The sequence below is a fragment of the Ascaphus truei genome, chromosome 6 (genome assembly GCF_040206685.1).
Source record: "Ascaphus truei isolate aAscTru1 chromosome 6, aAscTru1.hap1, whole genome shotgun sequence".
Classification (NCBI taxonomy): Eukaryota; Metazoa; Chordata; class Amphibia; order Anura; family Ascaphidae; genus Ascaphus; species Ascaphus truei.
Genome location: NC_134488.1, coordinates 75,910,869 through 75,931,524, shown reverse-complemented (window position 1 = coordinate 75,931,524; position 20,656 = coordinate 75,910,869). Strand labels below are relative to the sequence as shown.

The window sequence follows — 20,656 nt, the reverse complement described above, 5'->3', positions numbered from 1 at the left end:
GCTCCTCCTTCTCTTACCGTGCACCCCAAAACTGGAACAATCTACCGTAGACTCTCACAGCAGCCACCAGGCTACGTTCTTTCAAACTAAAGCTGTCTCACATTTTAATCTGGTCTGTAACTGTTACATATGCCTATAATATATTTTCTTTAACTGTGCATACAATGTCTTGTATATAATGTATACGCTGTTCACTTATGTAACTGTATTTGTAACCATGTATTATTTGTCTTAACTCTGTGCCCAGGACATACTTGAAAATGAGAGGTAACTCTCAATGTATTACTTCCTGGTAAAACATTTTATAAATAAATAAATTATGCCAATAATCTTTATCTCACTTATGCATCAGTTGACTTTTGGGGAAACATGGTTTTGTTTATGTTTCTATAACTCGTTTGTACTGCAGTATGTGTAGTTGAAGAGTCATAGTAACATTCTACAAGAAGAAGTAATTATTAGGAAACCATACATATTGTAGTGATTGTTACAATTTTTTTTAGCTTTTCATGGAGGATTGTTTTCACATAAACTAACTGTACTAAATTATTCTTGTCGGTGATCTTTGCAGGGAAATCACCATAAAGAATTCGGTAATCATAAAAAAATACGTTATCAGTGTAGTCACAGATGAAGAAGTGAATAAGAAATCATTATTCTACCCAACTTTATTATGTAAAGAATTTACACATAGCTAACCATTTATTTATCTTTCTTGTAATATCAAAGAACAATTGTAACTGTACTCCTGGGCCATGTACCCATACCGATTTTGTTTGAATAAATGATTATAACATTAACAGATTGTGCCAAATTAAACTTCACACAGCAGCTGCAGCATTGTTTTAGCCCGATCCAAAAGAAATATTTATGACTCACTGAGCATATTCTCTGCTGAGCTCCATGGTGTCCTGTGAATTTCAATTTGCACTTACCTGCTTACAGAGGCTGACTTCATTGTAGTTTATTTTAAATTGCCATCTGATACACTGACTTAAAACAAAAAAAACAACCTTTTAGGACAGCATGATGCAAGCAGTCACTCTTTGTCTTGGCAGGCTGTGAAACAGTTTTTTGTTTGAAAAACTATGCATGTTGTTTGAATATCAAACTCATATAATTCTGTGTTAAACATTTAATCTGTAATTTTACATATTGTTTGCAAAACTGAAGCAGGAAATGTCCAAATTATGAGATTTCACTTTTTTAAATGCATTGGATGGAAGTGTATAAACCTATATACGGAATTAGGTTTATTGTGTTATCTACATAGTGTGTTACCAGTGGAGGATTTAGCTTTTTGCATCCTGTAGGCTAGGGGGAGGCCCTCCTAAGCGTACGATGTTACGATGACAGGTTGCCACGTCGGCATGTGACGCCGCGTTGTCATGACATTGTGGTATCATGTGGCGCCACGATGAAGAGCCGCTACGGAAAAGGTGAGAGACACACTCACACAAACCAATTGCCTCCCCCCAAAAATTGATGCTCTGCGCACCACTGGTCTAATCTTTCCCTGCTGCACCCACCTCCCTTACCTTTTCTCCGCCTCTCCGGTGTCAAATGACATCACAGGGTCATGTGACATCACGGTGTCATGCCAACGTGGCGTCACATGACCCAGCGGCGTCATTTGACGCCACATTGCCATGGCGACACGTCGCCGAAGACAAGGTAAGTGAAGTTGCAGAGGCCTCACCCGATCCCCCGGCATTAATTTAAATGCCTTGGGGGAATAGCGCGGGGCCTCTGCAATCGCCGTGCCCCCCATGGGGGGAACGCCCCCCAGTTTGAGCACCCCTGCTCTAGACTATGGCCTCAGCCCTAAGGGAAATTCACCCTGATGTTTACATTAGATGAATCCTTCCAGTGGCAGAGGAGCCTGCTATAAATTGTATGTCATACAAGCACTGCCTAATAGATTATTGATTTTTAACCATGCCCACAGCACTGATAAGATATTTAAAGTGTCTTACTTAACTGATTATATATATATATATATATATATATATATATATATATACACATACACATACACACACACAAGTGTGAAAAGGAAAGTACACCCTCTTTGAATTCTATGGTTTTACATATCAGGACATAATAACAATCATCTGTTCCTTAGCAGGTCTAAAAATTAGGTAAATACAACCTCAGATGAACAACAACACATGACATTTTACACTGTGTCATGATTTATTTAACAAAAATAATGTCAAAATGGAGAAGCCATGTGTGAAAAACTAAGTACACCTTATGATTCAATAGCTAATAGAACCACCTTTGGCAGCAATAACTTGAAGTAATCGTTTTCTGTATGACTTTATCAGTCTCTCAAATCGTTGTGGAGGAATTTTGGCCCATTCTTCTTTACAACGTTGCTTCAGTTCATTGAGGTTTGCGGGTCATTTGACGCCGACGCGTCTCCAGATGCCGGCCGAATCAAGGTAAGTATTGTTTACAGAGGCCCTGCAGCTCCCCCAGCACTTAATTTATGTGCCTTTGGGAAGCGCGCAGGACTTCTGTAAACCGCGCACATCCCACCGGTAATCTCGCGCCCCCCCAGTTTGCGCACCGCTGCTTTAATATATAGCTGGAGCGTATTGAAGCCCCCTAACAAAGATTACACCTTCTATTCGCATCCACACAATGTAAATACCCGATTGGATTATTTTTTCATAGACCAGAGTAATTTCACAAACCAATATCGGTAATATTATGAGGTCAAATCATGCACATATTGAGTTGAATCTGATAATTTCTTGGAAGGGAACTGCCAAAGATAATTGGTCATGGAGACAAAACAAATACTAAAGGATTTCAATATAAAATTATACATAGAAGTACAGTATTTCATGGAAAATAATATTAATAATATTTAATCTAACATGCCGTGGGAGGCATATAAATGTGCTCTTAGAGGGGCATTTATACAGCAGACGACCTTCAAAATGCACCAGAGAGATAAGGATATTTTGGCCCTATGTAAAAAAATTCAATAACTGGGGAGCAAAGCATAAGGCCTGAGGAAACAAAAGTGTGCTTTCCGAATTGATCAAAACAAGAAGGCAATTTTATCTACTCACTAATCATAAAATAAAAAAGTAACTTTTGCAGCTTAAACACGTCTTATGAGAAAAGTGACAAAATAGATAAAATGTTAGCGAATCACATAAAAAATAAACAAGGCCAATGTAATATTAACTGTCTCAGATAAAATACTGGTCTCGCATCTCACGATCCTAAACTAATAAGAGAGGAATTTCGATAATTCTATTCAAAAATATACAACCTCATCTCATCATTAAAAGAAGGTCAAGACTACATATCAGAATACAGAATAAAGGTAAAAGACTATCACTAGGAGCCAGACAGTCATTTGAAACTCATGTTAGTGGAGAGGAGATTGAACGAGTTATTAAAGAACTACCTGGGGGTAAAAGTCCTGAACCAGATGGCTTCCCACATACAGTAGCTATTACAAAATTTATGCACATTGTATTACCCCATTTCCAAAATATGTTCAGTGCTATCAGTAAGTCTGGGACTATCTCAGCAGATCTCAGAGGCACACAGTACAGTGATCCAAAACCTAGGAAAGATAAATTAAATTGTGCCAGTTACAGGCCAATCAATTAGTAATTGTGGACATGAAGATCTGGGCTAAAATGTTGGCCAACAGATTCAATAGATATTTACCAGACCTAAATCAAACACAAGACGTATTATAATTCTAATTAACTACATTAATAAAAAGGGAACACCTACGATGTTATGGTCAATTTGTTGTCGAAAAGGATTTTAAGGTGGGACCAAGTCCGGCCCGTTCATTAGGTGAACCTAGGCGGTCGCCTTGGGCGCAAAGGTCCCAGGGAAGCAGCAGGAGTGGAGCGGCACAGGAGTCAGGGAGCAGAGCGGCAGTAAAAGCCGATGTCAGAGGTGTGAGGATTGGATCTCGATCCCACCCCCGTGATGCATTAGGTGACACCCCTCACGCGTGCACTGCACGCGAGCGCCGCAGTGGTCATGCCGACACCGGACCTAGGCTCCCGTGACTCAACGGAGGACGCTCCTGTCTCCACTACACGTCGGCGTCACACGACCAGAACCACTCGAAGGGTTAATGCTAACAACATTAATTATTCCACAGCTACGATACACTCCGCCCTGCCTATCAGTACACAGTCTACCTGTGATGACTCATTGCCTGCAGCCTTCCCATTGGCTCTCTGTTCTTTATATGCTCAGCCAGCCCTTAGGCAAATTGGCTGAGCATAAACTACTGTTTATGTTTCTAGTACTTGCCTCAGCATCCTGCTGCCCTGCTGTTGCTCTTGCATTCTGCCTTGTTTTTCTGTACCTTTGACCTCAGCTTGTACCCGGACCGCTGCCTTCTCTGATCCCTGACATCGGCTTGTATTTGGACTCCCACCTTCTCTGACCCCTGAACCTCGGCTACGCACAACGACCATTCTGACCTCTCTACTCCTGGACTCCAACTTCTCCTATCCTAGACCACGGCGAGTATCACAACTCTTCTGACCCATCTACACGACTACGACCCTGCAATCCGGACGTGGTTGCGCGGTTATTGTTCGGTGTACTCAAACATCCCCACCTCAGCTATGCGGTTCCATACTGTTTGTGGTGAGCACTCGTTATAAGCGGAGGGAAGACATTGAGACAACTGGCGACGGTGGCTTGGCTGTGGCAGTAAAAGACATCCGATCGGAGCAGGAGCATGGGAGGTACGTGCTGTAACACTGGTGCCGGAAGTCAGGCGCCGGAAGTCAGACAACGGTCAACTTCCAGTGTTACAGCGCGTACCTCCCCTGCCGCCTCCTGTGCTCCTGTTCCTTCGCCTGCCGCAGCCAAGCCACTGCTGATCACTGTCTCAACGTCTTCCCTCTGCTGACATCGTCTTTTACCGCCGCTTCCTGACTCCTGTACCACTCCCGCTGTGCCTCCGCCACCAAGCTTGGTAAATGAGAGGGGGGAGGGGGAATGTTGGATAATACATCCCGTATTATCTGACATTATTTGTAGGGGCGCAAATTTTAAGTTTTGCCTAATGGCGCATGAAACCCTTGCGCTGGTCCTGGGTGGGACTACATATTTAGGTTACTTGATCGTATATGATTTGGCTATATGTTGATGCAATGTATTAGGGCTCTTTATTGCAGTCGTATGTCAAGAGTAACTTCTTAATGATAAATTGTCAGATTCCTTTAAAATTCCTTTAAAATTCTCAATGGAACAAGTGAAGGGCGTCCGTTATCGCCTCTAATTTTCGCAATGGTTATTGAGCCTTTTTCAGAGGTCATCGGGTCAAACCCAGATATATTTGGCATAAATATTGGTAATACGAAGCATAAAATCGCATTATATGCAGACTATTTATCCTGTTAATGATAACAAGACCTCTAATTTCACCATAATGTTATGGTAGTGCTAAATGATTTTGGTCTGGCGTCCAACTTTAAAATAAATCTCTCAAAGTCCGAGGTTCAGAATGTAACCCTCTCCAACTCCCTGTTATCACAAATTAAACTGAATTTTCCATTTAGATGAAACCCCAGTTCTAATAAATATTTAGAGATAAATATCACTTTGCATACTGACATTGTTTCAGATTATTTACCTTTTACCATTAAATAAATTATGGTGGGTGAAAAAGTGACAAAAAACCTCCACTGTACAGCAAATAATAATATCACTTTTGGGTACATTCACCTGTCTCAGACAGGTCTACAACCCTGCTTTTCCCCATTATCTCCTAGCATACAGTGATTCCACTGCAGCCAGGGATTTTGGTAAATGACAGGCAAATGAGCACACAGTGCCACCTTTTATTTCTTATCCATTTTAGCATGGACCCCTATAAACTTATGCCTGCTGCATTACTCAGCTTATTCATGTTAAATATTCCTTTTTTCTATTTTTTTTTTACTAGTTTTACTTCCATATTTTAAAATGTATTTAAAAAGTAAAACATTAAGTGTTTAATATTTTGTACACTTTAATAAATTGAGGTTTTTTTTGTTAACATGACATCATATATCCTAATGAATTGTTTAACCCTATAGAGTGAAGCCTCAACCCTAATCCCATTTCTTTTTTGCTTGTTTAAAATTTCTACTGGCTTCCTTTGATAGGTTAGAACCTCCCCGTACAGTAATAATCATTTGGTTAAAAGTATGAGGTAATTTTTGCAATGTTTAAATTATTATTTTTTGATAATTGGGGCCGTGCGTATAGTGCCCGCGACGGGCGACATCGGCCAAAAACAAATGCATTTCCGCCCCCGCTTGCACTTATAGTAAGCGCGACGGCGACAATGCGACGGAGCGGCGTCGCGTTTCGGATTTTGGAAGCTGGCAATATTTTATTTTTCAAAGGCTGTCACCTCATGTGACAGCCCCTGAACCAATCAAATGCCAGTAAACCCGCGACGCTGCCGCAAAGAGAATTATAACTTTTGCTGACAGCGACGGGTGATGTCACCCGTCCCGTTGCATCGCCCGTCGTGGGCACTATACGCACGGCCTATGGCAGAGCAAAATTCTGTTTTTTTCATGGGATGAAGTGACGCAACCTACCACATTTCCATCCCCATTGAGTCCTATCTTTGGGAACCCTAACTTTCCACCTGGAATATCTCTCTGCTGTCTCGTCTCTGTAAATTCTTCCCACTTACCACTTTGATGGTAAGCTCTTTGGGGCAGGGACTCCTTTTCTTATTGTATTATTTTGTGAAGCGCTTATTCATTATAATATTATGTCACGTATATTACTGCTATAAAGCACTATGTACCTGGATACATACACTGGCGACACACTTTATTCGAGCTTGGCTAGTCCCACGAATTCGGATATACCCGGGTGTATTGAGGTTTGTGACTGTTTTCTGCCCGAGTGCATTGAGGTATTTTCCAGGCAGGGATTGAAGCATTTTATTCCCGCTGGCTGCAATACTGCACAGTATATATATATATATATATACTGCATTACAATTCATGAATTTATGCCATCTGGTAGACACGCGAAGCATTGCAGCCTATTAAATCCTAATCATTATCATTTAACAGATCAGCCGCCCGTCAGCCAGGCATGAACCCAGGCTGGGAAGGCAAACGCAACGGGGCTTGTCAGAGGTGAGGAGCGGCGCATTCCAGGTATCTGCCAGGTACATACTGGGTATTTGCTCGAATAAAGTGTGTCGGTGCAGTAAGGCCTTTTCAAAATGGAATGAAGTGGGAATTATTAATTGTGCAGATTTGATTTTTGTGGATAAATTACAACCTTTTGAAAATTTTAAAGACACATTCCATTTCCAGGACAGTATGAAGTGCCAATACATACAGATGAGACACTATCAAATCTACTAAAAATAAAAAATAAACTAATCTTAAAACAGAAAACACCATTCAAATCTGTTTTTACAATACTAGGCCATAATATATCATACATTTATGAGTGTCTATTGGAGGAAATTAAAATTAGCCAGACTTTGCACAGAGCTGGGAAAGAAAGTTCGGTCTAGACATATCTATGGAAGAATGGACAAAGATATGAGAGGTTGATTGGTCCTCATCAATTTTGACAAAGATTATGGAAAACACATCAAACTTCTGTATGAATGGTTCTATACCCCCTAATCTCCACAGCTGCTTTCCGTCTGTATCGGATTTATGCTGGAGGAACAGTGATAATAGGGGAACGATAATACATATCTGGGGGAAATGCCCCATTATGAAAATCTTCTGGTCTAAAGTGGATAGAAGAGCCAGGGAGATAACCGGAGTCATAATACCAGCGTATCCAAGTACATTCTTCCTTAATAGAGATTAAATTGTGGGATAGCTGTTAAAAATAAAAATCGCTAATATTGCACTTGCAGAATGTTGTAAGATGTTCACTTGCTGCATGATGGTAAAAGTACACCAATCTTAGAGTACTAGAAGGGGGGAAGGAGTATGGGAGGTCATGACCTTGGAAAAGATCAGATATATAATTAAAGATTCATCTAGCAAATTTGATGAGATTTGGTTCCCTTGGTACAGTCAAGTAGGCTAAGCAAGTAGAGCCTCTAGTCTGAAGCAGGCAATATATATTGGTGCACAGTAGAATGAGAAGGTACTTGTAGGCATTTAAAGGAACAATCCAAGGTGGGTTTTCCCCCCTCCATTTTTTTAATACAAGATTGAAGCAGGGGGTCTCCAGAGCTGAACCCATTAATTTAGGCTCTGGAACCCCCTGCTCCAGAGATATTTACTTCCAAAGGGGGGGTTCTGGTATCCCCTGCAGTCACAAGATGTCGTCAAGCCACACCGGATGACGTCACTGCTGCCTACTGGCCAGCGGGGCACGGGGGCTTTAAAAATCAGCCATAATGCGAGCCCAGGAGTGTTAATTAACCCAGCCTCTTCTCAAGCTGGGATTAACCAGGTCACTGCTGGACTCCAGCGTTATACATAGGTCTCCCATCATAGTGTTTGGATAGTGTCACATTCCTCCCCTGTGTGTGTGGCTGGGGCCATGCACAGCTGAAGCAACGTCACCTGATTCTCAGGTTGAAATACCCTCATGCGAGCATTTTGGTTATAATGTCTCTCCTGACTGCCTGGGGCTGATCTAAGATTCACCCTAGCAAAATGGCCAGCCATGTCTAGGCGATTCCCAAGGTCCAACATATATTGAAGGGTTTTCTTAGAAGGGGATCGCTGTTCCTCCCAGGACTCCTTCAGGAGGCCTAGGTTATCCCGGGGTTGGCAGCTATATTGGAACTGAAATGGAGAGAATCCCGTGGAGGCCTGGGGAACTTTCCACACTGCAAACAGCAGTAAGGGGAGAGGTTTACCTAAGATCTCTTTTAGAAGTCTACAAACTTTTTAGAGTTCGGGTAAACCTTTCCACCAATCCGTCAGTCTGTGGATGGTAGACCGATGTCCAAACTGACTTGACCTCTAGTAACTTTAAGGCATCCTGAATCAGTTTAGCTATAAAATTCATCCCTTGGTCTGTCAATATAACCTGGGGAAGTCCAACCCGTGAGAACAGCTCCAACAACTTGCTGGCTACCTGCTTAGCGGTTACTGTCCTCAGGGGGAATGCCTCAGGGTACCTTGTTGTATAGTTGACTATCACCAGAATAAACCTGTATCCCTTCACAGAGGATCTAGAGGTCCTACTAAGCCTACCCCAATCCTCTCAAACGGGACTGAGGGTTGAGGAACCAAGGGAGCAATTTTTGTCCATTCTGGCTGGTTAACTGGCATTCAGGACATGCAGTACTAATTTGGCAATATTATGCATCCCTGGCCAATAGAACCGGGATGAAATATGGTCCAGGGTTTTGTCTCTACTGAGGTGATCACCCCAAGGGATAGTATGGGCTAGGGTGAAGACAGCATTAACAAACCTTAGGGACCAAGATTTGTCTAGTAACCTCCCCTAAGATTTGTCTATTAACCTCCCCTGTTTGTGTATGCTTGTTCACCGTATGCAGAATATTAAACAATTCAAAATGAGGGAATACCTTTACACCTTGTGTATCCAAAACATGGTCATCAATTTTTACCACCTCATACAGTTTGGCAATGACTGAGTCTTCCCTCTGGCGAAAATCGGGGAGAGACATTTCCATAAAATTTCCAGGCTCTGTCTTGCCCTCCTTCTGGCCATTCTCTGTTATTACATGTCCATAGGTTGAACTTGATGGACGTACGTCTTTTTTCAACCTCATCTACTATGTAACTATGTAACCTGTGACTTTGGCAAATTAGTATTGTTATATTGAGTCCCAGAGTTTTGTAACAGAGAAGGAGGCTCCTCCTTGGAGGGAGCCATTAAACTGGAGAAATAGGGCCAGTCCAAGCCCAACAAGACTGGAGCAGGGAGCCACGAGCGACTCCTACTTCTAGCCTGGCCGCTCAACCCTTTACCTGTAGCAGGATGTTGGCAGTTGGGTACCATTTTATATCGCCATGTATAAATTCTATGTTCCAATGGGAGTCATAGAAAAGCACTTCAGGTGGTAAAAATTCCTATAACACAATTGTTTTCCCAGAACCCGAATCCACAAGGGCCTGGAAGGATGTACCCTCAATCAGGACTGGAAGTAGCCAGGGCTTGAAGCTTTCTTTGGGGAAGGCTGAGGTGATGGTCCTGCTGAAAGAGCAATCCATCAGTGGGCACTCCATATGTTAGTGGCCCTGTTCCCTGCAGGTAGAACATGGAGAAGGCTCTCAGGGGGTTGATGTGGATACCGCTCAGCTGGATGGCTTACTGGAGACCAGAAGTCAGGTGGGTCCTGTGTGTGACAACTTCTGAAGTTCCCCTCTTTTAGAGATGAACCGACATCAGGAAGAAGATGAGGGTCTCGGCGGGGACCGGTGTCCGGACCTCTCTGTGGCTGGAACAACTGATCCCTTCGTGGGGCTTGGCAGTCTCGGGTGGATGGGTTGTAGTTTACATGCTGGTCTGGCCTCCCTCTTTGGGCATCAGCCGAAGCTGGAGTCTGTGCCGTTCGGCCCAGGTTGCTCGTGGTCCTCGACCCCAAGGAAGTTTTCCAAGTGCTGAACAGACAAAGTTAGGGTTTTGACAGCATGGCGATATACCCAGGAGCGCGCCGTAGGCGTTATCACCTGTAGGACTTGCTCCAAAATTATTTGTTAGAGAATCGTCTCCTTGGTGCACTGCTCGGGCTGTATCCTCCAAGTACACAAGTCCAGTAAGTGTTGAGCTATGACGAGGGGTCTCACCTTAGAGGTGTATTCCAAATTCCTTAACTGCTGTCGGTAGGCTTCTGGGGTCAGGCCCAAGCGATTCAGGACGGCGGATTTTACCTCCTTATAATCCATAGACTGATCTTCAGGTAGGCCCTGATATGAGGCCTGGACTTCTCCTATGAGAAGCAGTGCCAAAGTGGTTGTCCAGCGATCTTCGGACGAGCACTGGGCCGCAACAAACCTTTCAAAGGTTAAGAGTAAAGCCTTTGGGTCCTCAACTGGACTCATTTTTCTCGGGTTGTTCTGAAGTTCTGTTCCAGCAGACAAAGGGGATCCAACTTATAGTTTGGCCAGCCTTTCATCAAGTGCTGCTGGGTTAGGAGCTGGGCTTTCTGCTGCATTTGTCCATTTTGCCTGGCCTGTTTTTCATCCTGCGCTGCCTGCTGCTGGGATAGGAGCTGGGCTTGCTGATGCAGTAGTACTCCATTTTCCTGACCTGCTTGCACATAAACTTTGTGTGTGGACCTTCATATTCAGGGTTCACTCAGAATCCCACTTCAAACATCATATGTTGCAGGTACAACGGAACGACACATGGGTTATCTGAATAGACTTGTCTATTCAGCCACAAAAACATGGAAGACAAAAAGAGCTTCATTCAGTATACAGTAGGTTTAAAGTAACAAAGAAAAAAACCCAACTTACAACAGTCCAGCTAAATAGTCCATAACTGGGCTTTGACCTTTTCCCAGAAAGGGTTTTCAAGTCTAAGAAAAGCACAAAGAACAAGGGTACGTGTCCCACTGTAACAGACCTTGCTGCAGTCTTGTTTCCCTCCAGCTTTTCAGAATGTGCTTCCTTGATTCAGACAGAACCCAGAACAAGTTGGAGCTCTGGGTTCTTAAACTCCTTAACGACACAGTTGCGGCCTGGTTAATAAACCCAGTCCTTTTCTCAAGCTGGGATTAACCAGGTCACTGTTGGACTCCAGACCTATACATAGGTCTCCAAGGCATAGTGTTGGGATACTGAATTCACCCTGTCACACACAGCAATTACCAAAATATTCTTCAAGCACAACAATTCAAAAGTCTGAGAGAGAGAGAATCTCCTGAGACCCCAAAAAGATAATGCAACGTGTAACAAACGTTTTATATCATGTCATTATTATTGTATGAAGTCAAATGGGTTTCTTCTCTAGCAAACAGTAAATTAAGACAGGCATTCAGTTAATGAGGCAGTCTGCATAGCACTTTTAAAAAAAACAAAAACATCTTTTTTTTGTTTTAATATATGTAGCCTTTGATTACTTTTTATTGAAAACTAATTACCTAAGCTGCCTATCGATTAATTTTCCCATGATCGATCAGCAAAGATGCTGCTTCCCAGGGTTCACTAAATGGCTGCTTTTGAGTTGCAATCAATCCTTTAGGCAGTGTAACTCACAGATACAATGTATTGTTATATTACTGAGGTAACATTACCTATTGTTACAGTTTGCCGCTAAAACTGCTGGGAACATTGGCAACACATGATCACAAACAGGAAAGTGTTACAAAGATCTTGCACTGAAGTGTTTAAAACCTGCTACAGAAATCAAAGGATGTATATTAAAACTCATTAAAAATGGGATTAAGAGTTGAATAATGAAAAAATAATAACATAGTAAGTATAGTATCTAATAGTACAGAACTGATTTATTAAAAAAAAAACACACGTATGATATTGTAGGGACAGCTCATTTAATGTCTGCACTGACTGTGATTGAAATGTTTGCTCGTCCACGCTTTCATAGGGCACAAACTGTAACATACTTTTTTCATAAATCCATATTGTATTCTGGGATTGATTTTTGGAAGAGGCACTTTGTGTGGGCAGGTTTTCCTAGATTAGGAAAATCTAAAATGTACAACAAAATCTGTCATATGGCAGCTTTTGTCAAAGTTACATTTAAAAGGTCTCCCTGTTTTTTTTTGTTTTTTTTTTAAATGTAACCCTTATTACAGTTGTATGTTTAAAAAAATATATATAAAATAAATGCAGCAGGGAATTGAACTGCTAAATTACGTTGACATCTGCTTTGTAGCACTTTGCTTTACTCTGGTTTACTCTGGTTTACTCATGTTGCCATTGAATATTGCATCACTCATATTGCAACTCCGCAGACCCTCTACTTCCTGAGATACTTATCTCAAAAGGTGGTGCCGGTATCTCATGGATGCAGGACATTAAAAGCCGCTATATTAATAGCCCCGACTGGCCCTGTCTGGACAGCTACTGGGACCCACTTCCGAGGTAAATATCTCGGAAAGCAGTGTGTCCCCGCAGCTGAAATTAATGCGGTTCAGCTCCAGAGACCCCCTGCTGCAAAATTAAAGTAAAAATAAAAGAAGGATCTCCAGGACTGCTGCTTTAAAACCAAATATCCAAGATCCTGACACACAATCACATCACATTGTTTGTTGAGTGAGGTATTTGGTAACACAAATAAAATGGTCCAGCCTCAGGCCTGCAACATGGCTAGGGTTTCAAGATTTCTCTAATTAAATTGTAATTAACTTATTTTTAAGTATCACTAAGGTAAGACACTGAAATCCTGTCGTGCTGATGCTCATTGAGTACTGAACTTGGATCGCTCTGAACAGGATACCTTAGATTACATTGCTCATTTGAAACTTGCTTATCATTTGTTTTCAGGATATGGACTGTACGTTTATGCAAATTCATTTTTCCGCTATGAAGGTGAATGGAAAAGTGGCAAAAAACATGGTAAGGATGATAGTCGCTCTGCCTCATCACATGGCAAATCTGTATTTACATTTATTTTTTTTAAAGTAGAATTCATTCAGCAACAAAAAATGTGCAAAAGACAAAATTAGAATGATAACTCTTCATGCAACAATCCCCCACCCCAAAAACAATAACTTATTTGTTTTTACCTTACCTGAAGCGTGGTCCCTCTGACCTCTGGGGACTCCCTGGTTGCTGGACTTCAACATTTTTGTAGTTTCCTTTTCAAAATGACCAACATGGCTGCCAGTGCCACCATCTCCCGATGATGTTTCTATTTGTCGCTGGGCCGAGCCCTGACCCTGCATCCATGTTGCGTCCATTGGGCAGTATTCTGACCTGGTGGACAAAGTTCTTGATTGCTCGGGAACTGGAAAAGCTCTAGTGGTTCGGGTAAGGGATAAAAAAAGCTATTGAAAAAAACTTCATTGCTGCTTTTTACACATTTTTCACGTTCAGTTTTTTCCCCTCTCTTTTAAAAAAAATAATATATATTTATCTTGTTCTGTGTATTGGGCTATCATATTCCCCATTTTGCAATGTCAAAAAATCTGCCAGGTCTAAACCTGTATGAAGCTTTCTACATGAACTGAGATTCACTAACCTCCAATATAGGTTTTTGCACCGTGATCCTATGCTAACTTGCATTGATGTGAATGACCGATAACATGGAAATGCGGTGCGCTAACCCGTTTCAGAGGCATGTGAATCTCACCTGTAGTTTAGAGCTTGCAAAGCCCCACAGAGAGTGTCACCAACTGGGCTCATGCCAGCCAGTCAGGTCGATTCAGTTCTACTTTGTTTCACTTCACAAAGAATCATGGGATTTTTAGAAAGACAACCACAAAAAGTGGTCTAGATCAACCTGACCCTTCAGCCTGGGAATAGTTGGCATCCAAACCCACGGCAGCACAGAAGGAATATGCTTTCCTCTGCCTATAGAGATTGACTACTGAATCCCTGATCTCAATGCTTCTTGTCTCTTTTAGCAAACATTACTTCATATTAATATCATTTGTTTGATTATTCAGTAGTCACTGTTAAGGGAGTTGAAGAGATCAGAAAAAAACAAATAGCGTTTAAAAGTAGGCATGACATTAATGACTTTTCCCCCACTATTGCTTATACTGTATAAGAGGACTAGTTGGCCATTGTGTCTGGAAGAAAGTTAGAAATGTATGCATAATCTTAACAATTCAACATAATATAAAGAGAAGATACTGTAGGAAAGTCATGAGAAACTGCTTTTAAAAAATGTTGCTTATTTTTTAAAGGGGTTGAGGGTCTGCTGCTGCTGCAAAGACTGCTGCTTAACTAAGAACATACTTTGTTTTATTTGCAGGTCACGGGAAGCTTTTATTCAAGGATGGAAGTTACTATGAAGGGGAGTTTGTGAATGGAGAAATTAATGGCAATGGATTGCGGTACTGGGCATCTTCTGGTTAGTTCCTGTCTCATTGTCTCATTAAGTAGAAAACACAAAACGTCTGTCGTTGAAGGCATGTCGGTGTTTTATCAATGGGAAGAATCTGTCAGAATTTCCATTGGAAACATGATTTTTTAATGGGTGTAATATCTGAACCGCTTGTGCTGAATATTGGTATGCAGAGTAATTTATGGAGAGCCATGAAAATAAAGCCTTTCATATGCTTTCAGATGCAGCAGGGGCCAGCTTTTACAAACATATGGCTTAATTTAAAATAAAGAAGGACATTTTGCAGGCAGTTAATTCTAAGTTTGGATGGGTGCCTTTTTGGTGCTAAAGAAAACACTTTTATTGATCTGGCAGAAGCCGCTAGTGGTTTTGGTATAAAGAAGAAAGGCAGGGTGGATCAGTACTTGGGTGTAGAGCCTTTTGCTTTTTGGTTGATTGTTCTAATTCAGATCTGGGGAGACACTACAGATAGGGAGACAGAAGATAGTGGGGTTGCTGCGGTGGTGGACCGATTACCTCAAAGCACGTGAAGGCATTAAAGTACAATTTCCATAAAACTGGGCTCTTCCTTATGTTTGCAAGTACGTTTGTGTTCAAAGGAGACTCTGGTCAAAGAAAAAAAAACAATAACATATGTGCTAACTTTTTACTACAATATAATAACTGTTATAGATAACTTAAATGTAAGATGATACATATTTGGTTTTGCTCCTTTATGCTCTAAATATGGTCACTTTCTTGTTATGCTTTTGATACCTTTTCAGATAAGAAAACATTATTACAATATTAACTCTTAATAATAAAATCTTGCATTTAATTCTTTCAATTAAACGTGATTATGCATTGTCATTACACAGCCATTGAAATGGTTTGCTCCAATTGGAGCATTTCCTGCCGTCACTTGTGCCTATGAAGAAAAGTGAGCATTTTGAAAGCAACTGGCTTCCTGCAGTGTTATCCCATTCAGCACTACATGGGCTGGCAATGCCTTGAAAGCCCCGTTGGCAGTTGAGGGGTTGTTAACACTGCACACTTTACCCAACATTTGTTTTAAGAAGCCTTCCATTATTTTGAAGAAAATGACACCGGTTTCTCTGTATTTTGCTTCTTGTAACACATTTTGTCGTTTTAAATTGTCTCTTTTTGTGAGTTATTTTTATAAAAAATATTTTTATAATAAAATACAACATATTTTTATACAAACTTAACAACACATATGTTTAACCAACGTTGATCACTTAACACAAATAATTTACAATATGGTTGAATTCGATCTTTAAATCAATACAGCACCTAGGGCACAGTGGATCGATCATACATGACTATTGATGCCGACTAAGTTCAGACTAGTTAGCATAAAGAGTCTTCTTGTAAGGGCAGCTTGTTTTCATTTGCCAATATATTTTTATGCTTAACTTTCAGTAACGTCTACTGGGTACAGCAGTCGCAGATAAATATAATGAATACACACAACTTAACAAGTCTTAACCTTTTACTGATTGACTATTCCAGGCCCTCTTTTAGTAATTGCTATGGGTCATTATTTAGACCTTTAACGGCACCGAATGGATTATTGTGTCACCTATCTAACTTGTTAGCTTTTGACCTGATGTTGAAAGACTTCTACCGTCTCACAATTAGAAAACAACATTTATTTGGTACACTTGTGTTACATATTCCAGGAAATATCTATTCTGGGGAGTTCCGGAGCGGGGAACTCCATGGTCATGGCGTGATGCAGTACAAAGACGGGGGAAGATATGAAGGAGAGTTTGTCTTAGGAATTAGAGCAGGTGCGTAATACAGCACAGACTAGTTATACTGATAACTTCTTCATCTTCAAGTGCTGCTATTATGGGGAAATGAGGAGATGATTTGTGACTGACAAGGCATAGACCTGTTGCTAAAACACTGACCTGTGATTGAGGAGGTGTTCCTGTACAGATTGATTCAATGGGACTTTGTGTACTTTACTCCCTTTTCTTCCAGTACGATAAAAAAGAAAAATCATCATTATTTTGGGTCATCCCATACATGAGTGGTTACATTGTAAAGTTAAAAATGCAAATCATTACTTTACTCTGTCTAGTAGCCGCCCCCCTCTCCCTCGTCCCTATCTCCCCATAGTCTCCACCCTCTCCCATCCCTTTCTCCCTTTGGACCCTTCCTTTACTTTCTCTATTCTTACCCTATCCTTTTTAGCCCCCCCAAAAGACTTGTTACGCGGCAATACAAATTTAAAATGAAGGATATACACAATTCTGTCCAAAGATAAGGAGAAAACAAGAAATACTGTATGAAACTTATGCAGTGCAATATAAACACGTGTATGTATAAAATATCCTGATATAGATGTATCTTTCCCATGTAAAACATAGTACAGTAATTCTGTTATGTTATTCTTAAATCAATAAAAAAGATTGAAACAAAAAAAAAATGCTAATAATTTCCATTCTCTTTTTCATATGAAACCACTCTTCTCATCATACAGGACATGGTTTGTTGGTGGACCATAAAGGACAAACCTACAGTGGAGCCTTTCACAAAAACAAGAAAAATGGAGAAGGACAAATGAGCTTTAAGTGAGTAGTCAAGTAGACTTCTCTGTCTTAGCCGATAAGAGAGACTTGCACAATGTTTTTTTTTTTTTTTTTTTAAATAATCACTCTACTGGAATTGCATTACTTTTAGTAACTGGGGTATGGAGATATAACAGGTGGGAATATGTTGATAGTAAACCTGTAAAACATAAATGAAAAGACTTCTTAACTAGCTTTTTATTCTGAGTATACTGCACACGATCAGGTTATTACTTCAATACAAACCAGACACTTTAGTGTGTATAAAAATAACAAACCTTACTTGTTAGTTATGGGAACTTCAAGGCTGATTGTGACTTCTTTGCTTTTAGAAGAAGCAGTGGTCTGACCACGAGGAAACTTTATTCATTAAACTTTATTCATTTTTTTTTTGTGTGGGAAAGGGCCATACCTAAAGTCACATGAAAACAACGTTGGTGGTTTTTGAGGTATAAATCTGTGATTTCTCTGAGGTCTTTCATGTTGTAATTTTGGGGAAAAATTATTCTTAAATGAAGTTGCTCTACTATATAATATTTGGCAACCAGTTTTATTACATATGCTGTAGTGCCTGCACTTGGATTTGGCTGATCACTTCTGAGGAACATTGGGGACAATGTTTTACTTTCCTAACTCATGCTTTCATTCCTTTTGCGCAGAAATGTCATACTAAAAAAATAAAAAGAATGATATGGTGTGGTACTCAGTGTGCAGATGAACTGCACGTGTCAAGCAAGTTGGCATTTTTGTCTAGTAAACACATAACGTGTGATTTAGGTGATCCCATGCTATATACGTCTGCCAGAAGGATATCATCACACAGTGTGTATGGTTTGTATTCTTATGCAACAAATGTTTTGACGTCATGCATTCCAAATGGGTTTCTAAAGCTTCCAGTGTAATGCAAGCTGGCTCTCTGGCAGTCACAACTGGCCACATGTCACATGTTTCCTTTCCTTGGCTCCTCATTTGTTTTGGATTGGCACAGAAACAGCAACAGGTGTGATCTATTCAACAGAGGCAAGTGGCACCAATGTGACAGTGCTATCTGAGAACAGGGATATCCCAAAGAAGACAGGGCACTTGGAGAGTTGAAATCTACACCATGAAACTTATCTATGCTTGTTGCCTCTATATCAGTGACATACTGAATCTACTTCTTTATAAGTTTATTGGGCACCGCTCCAATAAAAAAACAAACATGAGCCACTATGTATTACGTGAATAGATCATATGAGACCAATATTTTTATTTGTTGGATTTGTTCACATGGAGGATCAATCCGAGCTCATTTTAAATGTTTGTACTTTTTCCTTGCCTTCCAGTTGTAGATTTTTTTTCTTCGGGGCATGTACTAGGCCTTCTGGGCCTGCAGACTGGAACCTCGTTACCTCTTTGTCTTGTGCCAGTTTGAGTTTAAGGTTGAAGCTCTGCTTTTGTTGTGTCCCTCTTTGCAAAGGCTCCTGAGCATCCTTCTGTCTATTAACTCTCTCTGCCAGGACTATATGCCACTCTGGGACCTTGATCTGCTATCCTGAAGATGCATCTCTGTCTTCTTCCTCTTGTGCTCAGAGTCTCCCCTACCCTGAAGAAGAGCCTTGACCTCGGTCAGCTTATTGCATACACTCGCGAGTGACTGTTTGACCTTCTTTTGTGAAGACAGCAACTCTGCTTTAGCAGTGATGGACCTTTCTCCATAAGCATACCTTCAGTGTTGGTTTCCACACCATTTATCTTCAATACTTCAACTTAGGTGGGATTCTTATTAACCCAAAGTGCACCCCATGACGCCAGACAGTCGGCAGACTCGTAGGCTTGGGCCTTTCTGTCTTGACTCCTTAACTTACTCTGTTGGGAGTGTCGCTGGACAATCTGTGAGGTCTTTCTCATCTTACGATCGCGGACACACTTCCATCCCATTCCTGACTGTCTCTTCACAGTGGCTGCCCTTATGGCAAGGAATCCACTTTGGGTCCCATGGGCACTGCAGTATGACTGGATTCTTACTGTGCTACTCATCGCAACTTGGCCTTCCCATTCCATGCCTTGTGGAAAGTAGACTGTAGTACTGCAAAGGTATTACAGTCACACTTCCTGGAGCACCTCACTTGCTCAGGCGGTTCAAACTTTGTCATCTTATTTTTCAATTGAGCGGTGTCCCCAGCTCTCCCTGTACCCATGTCTTCACGGGCATTAGTTTCTGTGGGATACAGACGCTTGGGCCGGGCCAATACCATTTTCTCCAACTTCAGCTGAGAAACCTCCTGCTGGGCAGCAGTAGAGTCCAACGTAGTGTCCCGCTCAGTCTTCAAAGCCTCGAGCTCATTGCCCAGGTCGTGCTTTTGTTTCTCTGCCATCTTGCGGCCAGCACGCTCAGACTCCAGGTCCTTCCTCAAGTCTTGAAGCTGTCCTTCTGCATTTCTTTTTCCATTCAGTGCAGCTGCTACTGATGCAGCGGCTGTTATTCGAACACATCACGGCGCCGATTTTGAGTTCTCTGCTGTTCCCCACGCAGCATGAACGCATCCAATCGCCCCAGACACCCGCGCTTTTCGTGGATGTTTTCTTTGAATTTTATGGATTCTGTTTCTTCGTTTGCAATAAAATGGATGAATTGTAATGTGTACAGTACTGTGCTACTGTGTCATTTTCATGTTTTGAAAAGCCAGAACACTCAAATTCGTTTTTTCTGCACTCGCCGCGCTCACATCTTAGTGCGGGAAGGCTGGAATTCATCCCGCGGTTTCAAATCGGGATTCCGATGTACATGACGCGTGAAGTGTTCGAATAACGGCCGCTGCATCAGTAGTTCAGCTTCTTTGGCGTTGAATCGCGGTTCCACATCTGCCAGATGATTCAGAGCAATATTAAAATCTATTTCCTTTAATTCATTTCTGGCCTGCAGCAAGTTTAGTGCTTCAGCGAGAAACTGCTGTCTCTTGAAAACATCTTGCAATTCTCCTTAGCGCCTCCATCTCTTCAATGTGGTCACTCTGAGTTTGCCTCCACGTATCCTTCATCATACCGCGGAGCTCTGCAGTTTTTGTCGCTAGGATCGTCGCTGCTTCTGTTTTCCAGGCCTCTTTCTCCTTGGCGTACTGACTCATGGGGATGGAGCAGTT

At 41.4% G+C, this 20,656-nt stretch overlaps 1 protein-coding gene across 9 annotated transcripts in view; it reads left to right on the top strand.

The window, feature by feature from the left end:
• Positions 1-20,656, top strand: part of MORN1 (MORN repeat containing 1) — a 301,250-nt gene that overhangs the window by 2,226 nt on the left and 278,368 nt on the right. For 8 of the 9 annotated variants that reach the window (XR_012802222.1, XR_012802221.1, XR_012802223.1 and 5 more), the window contains exons 2-5: positions 13,428-13,499; positions 14,863-14,961; positions 16,638-16,748; positions 17,447-17,537. Coding sequence is in view for 6 of the 9 variants with exons in the window: in XM_075604858.1 (XP_075460973.1) it covers positions 13,428-13,499; positions 14,863-14,961; positions 16,638-16,748; positions 17,447-17,537 (373 nt within the window). In the remaining 3 variants the exon portion in view is untranslated. The remainder of the gene's footprint in view (positions 1-13,427; positions 13,500-14,862; positions 14,962-16,637; positions 16,749-17,446; positions 17,538-20,656) is intronic. The other variant, XM_075604857.1, reaches the window with a different exon arrangement.